Below are 11,253 nucleotides of genomic sequence, written 5' to 3' on the forward strand. Positions count from 1 at the left end.
TTTTCACATTTTTGTATATTTTTCCATCTTTTAGGCGAAAATGTGTTTGTTGTGAAAATGTAAAAAAATCTTAATATTCCTTAAAATGGGCAACTACAATTTTTGTGGAAACCATGATAATTTTTTTGTAGATTTCTTGAATAGAAAGTTCAAAAGAACCGAATTTATTTGAAATGGAAATCTTTCGTAACATTATAAATGTCTTTACTGTCACTTTTGATAAATTTAATGCATCCCTGATGTATAAAAGTCATAATTTCTAATAATAAGTAAAAGAAAATCGTACTGACTCTAAACCTTTGAACAGTAGTGTATGTTAACTGGGAGTAATTTGACTAATCGAACCACTAATTGAATTACAGCGAGTAACTGGACACGTTCTGACTGAACTCGGCAGCAGGTTACGTACGATCTTTCTGTTGGCCCTCCTCGTCCAGATAGATGTTGGTCTTCATGTTCCATATGAACTGATGAGCGAGGAGCTGGGACTTCTGTGCCGCCCACAGGATGTACTCGCGCACGTAACCCATCTGTCAAAAACACCAGCATAGAAGTTAACAGCAGCCCAGGGCTGTGAGAATCAGATCAAACCACTGTTGTGTTAAGAAAAGGGAGTTCAGGAAAGGTCACAGTTCACTCTTCCTCACCTTGTCAAACCGCAGCGCTTGAACGATTTGAGGAATGTAAAATAAAATGGCGTCCTGTAAGAGAAACCAAGTGAGAAATCACAGAAACATAATGGACAAACCTTAATCTGTTCCTCACACGAGGAATAAAGCAAGACGAGGGCCACTTTTATGACACATTTATGGGGTTTACATCATAAACACCCTTCAAAACATCTCCTTTTGTGTTCCACAGAAGAAAGAAAGTCATACGGGTTTGAAACGACATGAGCGTCTCATTTTTTCCACGATCAAAAGTGTCAAGGTCTAATTACGTCAATGGAAACTGTAGCTAAATGCTGTCAAATATCTGATATTCAAATATCTGCTGAAGTATGAAACAGGAAATTTTAAAAGCATGATTTCTAGACCTGGAAAAGTCATGGGGATTAATATTAAAAATATTAAAAAGTCAATGAAAAAGTTTACAATTAATATCATTTTTACTAGTTATATCAAGCTCTATTATATTTCATTGCGTAGAAATTACTATTTGAAAAGTGTGATTTCTACACCTAGAAAAGTCATGGAAATTAATATTAAAAATATTACAAATTAAAGCTCTAAAATATTTTATTGGGTAGAAATTAGTATTTGAAACGTGATTTCTAGGGCTGGAAAAGTCATGGGAATTAATGATTTAAATTTCTTAAAAATATTAAAAAGTCAAGAAAATGTTATTTTCTTAAAAATCCTATATTATAAATCTATATTATATAAATGTAGGTTTTATAATATTATAAAAACTAAATTATAAATATATAAATTATATTTATATTACAAATATAAATAAATCCTTATTTTCCTATGATGAATATAACTTTTTCTAGTTATATCAAGCTCTAAAATATTTTATTGGGCAGAAATTGCTATTTGAAATTTCAAAAACTTTAAAATATATTATTGGGTAGAAATTGCTATTTGAAAAATTTTATTTCTAGACCTGGAAAAGGAATTCATATTAAAAATATGGGAATTAATTAGAATTGTGTGATTTTTAGACATGGAGAAGCCATGGGAATTAACATTAAAAAGACAAGGACCTTTCAAAGACTTACTTTTTTTTCTAGTTATGTCAATCTCTAAAATATTTTATTGGGTAAAACTTGCAATTTTAAAATTGTGATTTCTAGACCTGAAAAAGCCATGGGAATCAATATCAAGAATATTAAAAAAATTCAAGGAAATTTTTATAATGAATCACTTTTTTCTACTTATGTCATGTCAAAAAAAGTAAAAGTCAAGTACATTCACTGGTAATAAAAAGTGTAAACCTAATGAACATTTAGTTATTGAAACTTATTATGGAATTTAATTATTTGAATAATTTATTAAATAATTTTTATTAACTATTATCATTATAAACGTAATTTTAAATATTTATATAAATATTAAAATATTTAATTAAAGTTTACGTAAATAAAAACGTTTGAAAACGAACAGCTTTGTCAGTGCAGCAGTCAATTCATGTCTGGGGGCTCTTGGAGTGAGAAAGAGCTGGTCTGGAGGCAAAGACAGAGACTGCTGGTACGTACAGGAGGGAAGGAGCGCAGGACTTTGACTCCATACTGAGCGGTGAGCGGATGAGGAGGGTACATGCTGGAGAAGTACGAGAGGCCGGTGGGAGGATCTGCAGGAGCCCAGCACAGGATGTGGCTCAGCTCTGGAGAATCAGCATCAATGGTGTGCCACGTCACCAGGAACTATGGGAAAAAACACAAGCAACACTGAGAGTGATTTTTAACACGTAGTGGTACATAATGTACTGTTGTGGCAGAACGGTGGCTCTAACCTTGACTGCCTCCGGCACATTGCTGACAGCGCCAGGATCCAGTCGAACCAGACGGGTCACTTCAGCCACGATGGCGTCTGCATTTTTGAACCTACAAAACAAGAAAAGAGGTCATCAAAACATGAGCTTTCTACCAAAACCTCAAAACTGGACTGAAACCTCATTTTGCTGATCAACTGGTACACCACTCAGATAAGCAAACATGCTTTAGTAAACACACAAATAATACAGGATTATCAGATTACATTTTTAATAGCATAATATTGCATTGATTATTATTCCAGATTTTATTTGGCTTATTGATACAATTGGAGTCTTTATCTCATTAAGAGTGGAAAATATTTTAAGAAGTATTTTAAAAGAATTTCATTATGTGTAAAAATGTCAGTGCAATAAATAAATAAATACATTTTTTCCACATTGGTTAAAATAGGTTTCACTTATTCAACTCAAATTGTCTGACATTTTTCACTGAATTCGACGCATTGCATTCTGGGATTGCATATGAGTTCTAAAAAGAATTAGCTAAAGTTGCCTTAAAATTGGTCAAAATGAGATGCCTTAGAAGGTAGCAAAGTTGCATATTTTTTGGAATTTATTTGTAATTCTTATTATTCTTTCATAGATGATTCTCATTTAATTTTCAGTAACATAATATTGAAGTGATTCCAGATTTTATTTGGCTATTGATGTCTTTAAAATCTTTTCCACTCTATTGAGTTAAACAGTCTTTTAAAAACAATTTCTTTCTAATAAGATAAAATAATTAGTGCTGGGCAACCTTTAATTGTGATTAATCGCATCCAAAATAAAGGTTTTTTGTTTACATAGTATATGTGTGTGTTCTGTGTATATTTATTAAGCATATATAATTACACACACATGCATGTATACATTTAAGAAAAATATATTATGTTTATATATTAAATATATTTACATATAATATAAATGATATGAATATAAATATATACATGTAAATATTTTCAAAATATATTGCATGTATGTGTATTTATATATACATAATAAATATACACAGTACACACACATATATTATGTAAACAAAAACTTTTATTTTGGATGCGATTAATCATTGCCCAGCACTAAAAATAATGTTTGGAAATTTCTTTGTATGAAAATATAAGTGCAATTTTTAATAATATAATTTAATATAATATATTTCATATCTTTTTTCATATTAGAGAAAGAGTTTTGTTTTCTGAAGTTTTGGGAAAATGTGCATAACTGTCATAAAAAAAGTCACTGCTAAAAAGGTGCTAAAATAGGAAAATATTTTAAACCATTTTTTAACAATATCTTGATGTGTAAAAATGTGAATAATATAATATAATATAATATAATATATAATATTTTTCCACATTAGAGCAAGAGTTTTGTTTGGGGAAAATGTGCAGTATTCTCATCAAAAAAATGTCACTGGAAAAAAAGTCCTAACGTCCTAGATTTTTTCCTTAACTCGACACAGTAGATTCTGGAACTGCATTCTGCACAAAATATACATGCCTGAAAATTGCTATAAGGTAGACAGCTAACTACAGTTTGGAACTGAGCTTCAGTCTCGTTATTGGCGTACCTAGCTGGAAGCTGCATGGCCAGATACGGAGCGATACTCCAGGCCAAGTTGACGTTGACCTTCCACTGTTTCTCACTCAGGTTGATGTATTTGGATCTCCAGTTAGAGATGCTGGTCTCTACCGACTGCTCTGTGGCGATGGCCAACTCCTGCGTTGATAGCGGGTTGTACCAAGTGGTCAGTCGCTCGATCTCACTGGCCTGTAAAGAAAGCACAGAGACGTTCAAGACACAGGAGTGTATTTGTTTAACAGGAACCAGGCTGGGGAAAAAGCCTCCCTACCAGTAATGCCAACAGTAACGTCCTGCGCTTCATGTAGTACTTGTGCAACTGGGTGCCTCGGTTGCTCTTTTTGGACATGCCTATGTGAGAGAAAACAGAAGACATTAAAACATTAAACTTGCTGGACTGTGGCCGGACACCTGTGAGACACTAGAGGTGCTTAGGTGTAACATTTTAACTACTCTAGCTGGTTAACAAGCAGAGCTGGTTCTACGCTGTCAACAGTGTTATTTTAGTATCACTGAGGTCCTATTATAGTATTTCATTATCTTGGAATAGTTTTTACTTTTATGTTTTTCCATTTTCATTTAAAATTTAATTAATTTTAATAAAAATTACCGTTTTTGTCATTTGTATTATTTAAATTTTTTTCTTAAATGTCAATAAATTTTTATTTCAATTTCAATTTTAAAAAAATAAAATATTTTTCTTTTTTATTAAATTTTTTTTTAGTGTAATTGATTTAATAATTTTTTTAAGGCCCTGTAATCACAAATGTAATAAAAAGTTAAAACCCTAGAACATATACAACTTAAAACCCTTATTTATATATATTATTATTATATATTTACATATTTATAATAATATATATGAATTACACACACACACACACACACACACACACAGACACCCCTTTATTCAAAAGTTTGGGGGAACAGCTTATAAATAAAACTAGATTGAAATGTTTGTTTACAAACTTTACGTTGGCTTGAAAAAGTTTACGTTGGCCTAGCTAGAAAGTTTGAAAAAGTTTTTAAAGCTTGCAGTCTGAAAGTAGTTCGAAAGTTAAAATAGTTTTAAAGATTACATTTTGAATGTTTTCAAGGCAATACAGTCTATCAGAAAAACAGATAGGTATAGAACATATTGCTAGGGTATCTGGTACAAACTACTTGAATAAATAAATAAACAACTATATTTATACGAACTATATTTATACTGACTACAATGGTTTATTAGAAAACAAGCAATAAGTGACACAACAGCCACCAGTTCATTTCCAGTAGCTCAGAAAGCATTCATCGCTCAGCTAATGCAGTGCTGACCCTTAACAATCAGGGAGATCATTGCATTAGCAGGTGCATATTGGCTAAACAGATTAAACCATTAAAACGAATCAGGGTCAAAGAGCTGTTGCGTGTTTGAGCGATACCTGACTTCTTGGAGGTGGTGGACATCCCGCTGGACAGGGGGTAGGTGTTAATCCAGCCCTGAGCGCTCTGCTGACGGGAACCCATGGTCATGTCCATGTTGTTCCTCGGGTCGGTGGCGTTCATCACCGACAAACTGTTCAGGGACGGATCCTGGTTGTCTGTGAGAGGAAACGTTGTTAAACGAAGGATTTTGCAGAATTTTATTCTCCTCTCTGGTACAGTAACTACACTATTAGAGTGAATCTCATGAAGAGTGTGTGCAGATCCTAATTTACCCCAAAATCAAAAGAAAAAAAAAGCCATACGCATAAAGAAAATGAAGCCAATTTATTTATAACAAATATTTTTATTGCATTGTGACATTTTCATTACGTTTTCACATTTAACCAAAATGTAAATTACTGTAATACGGAACTTTTGAGTTTCTTAGTAATTCTCATTTTTCTTTCATTAATGCTTCTAATATTTTCATTAAATATTATTCCAATGATAATTATTTCAGATTTTAGACTTTTTTTAGACTTTAAAAATACAATTAATTTCTTAATGTGCATAAAAAAATGCACTTAATATAAAATAATACATAATATACAATTATGCCCATGTATGTGCATTATGTGTATTTTATATTATGTGCACATAAAGTAATTAATTGAAATTAATTTAATTAATTATTTTAACAATGTGTCAGAAAATGTGCACAATTGTCAGGGAAAAAAAAAAAAAATGTATATATATATATATATATATATATATGTATATGTGTGTGTGTGTGTGTGTGTGTATTTATATATAAAGTAATTAATTGAAATTAATTTAATTAATTATTTTAACAATGTGTCAGAAAATGTGCACAATTGTCAGGGAAAAAAAAAAAAAATGTATATATATATATATATATATATATATATATGCATTCAAATATTTTTTTTATCTCATTAAATATATATCATGTACTATTTTTGTATTTATGTATCATGTTTATTTCACAAAGTAATTAACCGAAATGAACTGAATTATTTTTTTGAAAATGTGTGGAAAAATTAATGAATTTTTTTACATGAAAAAATTGCGCTAAAATTCATTAGTGGAAAATATATTCATATAAAAATATATATTATTTATTTCTTATTATTTAAATATTCAATATAAAAATAATAATAATAAAAAAAAAAACACTATTAATTTCTTTGTGTGTAAAAAATGCACTTTCAAATAATATTAAATTTAATATAAAATCTGATTTAGGGGTGCGATATGACCGGGACATGTTCCTGACAGGTGCCGTGAGATTCACAAATGAATTCAAATTAATGTTCTTCTTTTACCCCATTTCCAACTTTCTCCTTTTACCGTTTTGTTCCATCATTCCAGCACTTTTTCTCCTTTCCCTTTCCCATTAGCTTTAATTAATTATTAACACACAGCATCCGAAGAAGTCAAGCCTGCAAATTATACATTCGACGAGTAAATAGCAAGCGAAGCAACTGATTTGTGGTGCTGTCTGGAGATGTAGCACATCACACGATGGAGAGGCTTTAAGGGACGAATGAAGTCTCAATTAGTTCTCTGATATTGAAATGATCATGCATTTTACATGAGAGCGCTAATGTTCTGATGAGATCATGTTTTCTACAATGGATAGAGAAGGGTGGTGGCGGTTCAGGCGGGGAGAGACGGGACGGACACATTTGTCAATTTGCGCTTGGCGACAAATTGATAAATTCGGCCGTTCGGATGATTGCCGTGCATTTTTAGTACAGGTTTCAAATTTGTGGCCATGCAAATTTGAACCACATAAACATGCTCCTGCTGCACTGTAGTTGCACAGTCGTAGCAAGAGAGGCTTACTTAATATCGATATCGGAGAAGTGCTGGAAACGATAAGCGATCCGAAAATCCCAGCAGATAGGGAGCTTTGAGGGGGATTGGCGCCAAGCTCACCAGGTGGCACGAGCTGACTAGCAGCTAGGTACTTCTTATCGGAGAGGATGCTGGCGTAGAAGCGGATCATGATGCTGATGTCCTCGCGCAGACGCTTGTCTCCCTGAGTGGGGAACTTTGAAGCGACGCTGGAAAAAAAACAGATAAAAATAATGATGATTCATTTAATTTACTAAGGACACAAGCAGCCAAAAATATAAAATAGCTTAGACAGATGCTAATGGTCTAATCAGATTCAATGATCTATGCTAAGCTACAGCTAAAAGTGCTACCGCCATACCCGGAGATAGGCTGAATGGATTTGAAAATGGTAAAACTCAACTGTTTAACTCTAGGAGAGTTGGAAAATGAGCCTATTTTCAAAAATAGTGGAGTGTTCCTTTAAGGGATAGTTCAACTAAAAATGAAAATCCACTACGAATCAGTTATCTTGGGCTGTCAAATGATTAATCACGATCCAAAATAAAAGTTTGTATTTATTATGTATATATAATTTATTATAATATAATATATATTTAAGAAAAAAATTATACTTATATATAAAATATTAATATTTATACATAATATAAATTATATATATATATATATAATTTATAATTTTTAATATATATACATGTATGTGTGTGTATTTATATATACATAATAAATATACACAGTACACACTCATATAATATGTAAACAAACTTTTATTTTGAATGCGATTCATTGCGATTAATCGTTTGACAGCCCTAGAGTTATCATCAACTAAAACTAAAGTTTTACTATAACTGCATTTTCTTTACTTTAAAGAAAAATATGTTTATTAAAATAAACATTAACTGAAATAAAACAAAATATACTTAAAACTACTTTATTTCAGCCAGCTGCCAAGTTTAAATTGAAATTATATTAACCTAATATAACTAAATCAACTAAAAATAAAAATTAATTCATAAATTTAATTTGGATTCTTTAATTTCTAATTCTTCTTACTGTGATACAAGCAGATTGTTTTTCTTTTGAGTTTTTAATAGTAATTAACTTATCCTTTCTCATTCATCTATTCATTATTCTTAATGCTTCTCGCAAAATTTACTTAATTACATAATTATTACATAATAAAAAAATTCCATAATAATTAACATAATATCCCAATGATAATCATTCCATAATTAATTTGGCTATTGATAAGACTGGAGTCTTAAAAAAAAAAAAAAAAACATCCAAATCTGGGTAATTATTGTTAACTAAAAGTAAAACCATAAAAAGCATTTTAATTATTTGCAATAAACCAAACATCAACTGAAATAAAATAAAATAAAATAAACTATACAAATTTTCTTTCAGCTAGTTACCAAAGGAAAATTTCTCATTTGAATTTCTTCAAATTAAAGTACTAAAATAAAACTAAAATCTAACACTTAATGAAATTTTTTTTTTAAAAAAGTAAAATTACTAAAACTTTAAAATGAAAATGAAAACAGAAAATATATTTAAAAAATCTAATTTAAAATGTTAACAAACTATAACTGTATATCAATGATACTATTAATGAAGTCACACTGCTACAACTTAAAAACAGTAAAAAAAAAAAAAAGTAAAGGCATTTCACATGTACAGTATATTCAGATATATGACTATACACAAACAAAGAGATTGATAATTTTACAATGGTCTATGGTCTATGGTCAGTTTTCAGTTTATAAACATAACATAGCTGTTTGTTTTCATTTGTCATTATTTACAGTAAAAGCTGTATGTGCAATAGCAGCATTTTCCCATTTTCTCCCCAAGCATTTATCATATCAAAAACTCAGTACCTGAAATAATCGAAGGCGGTGGAGTAAATCTTTTCCCGCAGGACGTTACGGATGGTGGCGTTGGTCACTACGTCAGAATGCAGGAGGGCAAGTCCGAGTGTCAACAACCTGAGGGCAGAGAAATAGTAAAATCCTAATATTTTTTTCTTGGTGTCAACCAGGGTTATTATAATTAACTAAAACTAAAATTACAAATAAATCCATAAAAAAAATTTGAAAGAAAATAAACATAAAACAAAATAAAATATAAACAAACTTATTTTATTTCAGCTAGTTCTCAAAGCAACATTTCTGATTTTCACTTTAACTTGATATAGTAAAATAAATTAAAATGAAATAAAAATGAATAAAAACTATATAGATATATTAAAAACAAAAATAACTAATAAAAATGACAAAAACAAACAACAAAATTACTAAAACTTTTATTAAAATGAAAATGAAAACGAAAAATACAAAAATAAAACTATAAAAGTATCTCAAATTTACTGAAATAACAAGTGTAAATGTAATAAACTGCACTGAAAAAGGATTTGATTTGTGTAGGATTTACTAACAATTTTCATTCCAAAATTGCTAGTAAATTTCACAAATAATTACAAAACACAGCAAGTAACACATCGAATTAACTGTGAAAATCTGAAGTAGAAAGACTGAAATAGTATTTTCTTGTGAAACGTACTATGTGCATAATTGTCGTTAAAATTTTTTATAAAAATCACTGCAAAAATGGCCGTAAAATAGATTTAATTTTTCTTATGCAAAGCAAAAAATAAATAAATAAATAAATAAAAAATTACATTTCTTTCTTTTGATTTAGGGGTGAAATATGACCTGGACTTGTTCTTGACAGGTACCGTGAAATTCACTCATTAAGTGATTTGTAAATTAAGTTAGTTTTTCAGCCCATTTATGTTGAATTAACTGTGAATGTTTGGAGCAAACTGAAGTCTGAAATATAATTTTTTGTAAAACTTACTCCAATAATCTTTATTTAAAACTTCAATAGAATAATTTTTTTTCAGTGCAGTCTTCTTACTAACCTGAAGCGTGGTCCAATGGCCGCCACATGGCGGTTCAGGCTGCTTTTTGGGCTGCCAACATTGAGAGATAGAGACCTTTGCAGAAGAGTGCCGAAAATCTCCACCTGATCAGCACTGCTGTACTTGGCGATCTCAAAACGCTGGACCAGAAACTATACAAATGCAGAAAAAAAGACTTGATGGAATAAGTAAAATGTTTGCCATTTTGGTAAACCAAAAAAATAAAAATAAAATGCATCACAACAAATTAAACCAAATTGTTTGCTCAGACCAATTCTGTAGCAACGTGAAGTAAAAGGTTTATTGATGCAATTACACAAGAACAACCCTCATCAAAATAGAGGAGAGTAAGATTTCCTCACAAGGAGTCTTCAAGCTATTTGAGGTGTGTATCATAAGGAGCTTTTGTACGGGTAAATCCACAGCTATGAAAATGCCCATAAGCTTGGACGGATAAACAGGGTAACAGGAAGTAACCTCAATCCAGGTGTAGTGGGGCGTGACGTCGGGCGGGCAGGGGACGGGCTGGCTTTCCTCTGAGGCCGCCAGGGGATCCGCCTCCACCTGGGTGTCGGAGAACAGCCCCATCTTCAGCTCGACGGTCATCTGCCACGCACCTGCCATCTCCCGCATGAACTGACCCCAGAACAGAGGAGAAATTCAGTGAAAACTAGCAAAAAGCACTGGAAAACCTGCATAGCTAAGATATGCACGTAATATGTGGAAACATCTAATATGTGACCCTGGACCACAAAACCAGTCTTAAGGGTGCTCCAGGGTCACATATAACAGCTCAGATTTAGGCTACATCGTGAACAGAATGCTAGCGCACTGTGTACATTGTTAGACTTTCACATGTGCGAATATTTTGAGGTGTTCAATGCAATACAATATATAATTGTATAATAAAATTAAACATATATATATATATATATATACCGTATATATAATATGATTAAGATATAATATATTAGTGTTATATA

General features: G+C 31.1%; 1 protein-coding gene across 1 annotated transcript in view; it reads right to left on the minus strand.

Annotated features, from left to right (window-relative positions):
- LOC107704152 (phosphatidylinositol 4-kinase alpha-like) overlaps nucleotides 1-11,253 on the minus strand; it is a 38,752-nt gene that overhangs the window by 7,498 nt on the left and 20,001 nt on the right. Inside the window, exons 33-43 of the mRNA XM_016507013.1 lie at nucleotides 10,748-10,906; nucleotides 10,271-10,422; nucleotides 9,228-9,335; nucleotides 7,429-7,556; nucleotides 5,484-5,642; nucleotides 4,331-4,410; nucleotides 4,049-4,248; nucleotides 2,458-2,548; nucleotides 2,201-2,368; nucleotides 648-701; nucleotides 410-530 (exon numbers count right to left, since the gene is read on the minus strand). Of these exons, the coding sequence (XP_016362499.1) occupies nucleotides 410-530; nucleotides 648-701; nucleotides 2,201-2,368; nucleotides 2,458-2,548; nucleotides 4,049-4,248; nucleotides 4,331-4,410; nucleotides 5,484-5,642; nucleotides 7,429-7,556; nucleotides 9,228-9,335; nucleotides 10,271-10,422; nucleotides 10,748-10,906 (1,420 nt within the window). The remainder of the gene's footprint in view (nucleotides 1-409; nucleotides 531-647; nucleotides 702-2,200; nucleotides 2,369-2,457; nucleotides 2,549-4,048; nucleotides 4,249-4,330; nucleotides 4,411-5,483; nucleotides 5,643-7,428; nucleotides 7,557-9,227; nucleotides 9,336-10,270; nucleotides 10,423-10,747; nucleotides 10,907-11,253) is intronic.

The sequence above is a fragment of the Sinocyclocheilus anshuiensis genome, unplaced genomic scaffold (assembly GCF_001515605.1).
Source record: "Sinocyclocheilus anshuiensis isolate Anshui unplaced genomic scaffold, SAMN03320099.WGS_v1.1 scaffold690, whole genome shotgun sequence".
Lineage (NCBI taxonomy): Eukaryota > Metazoa > Chordata > Actinopteri > Cypriniformes > Cyprinidae > Sinocyclocheilus > Sinocyclocheilus anshuiensis.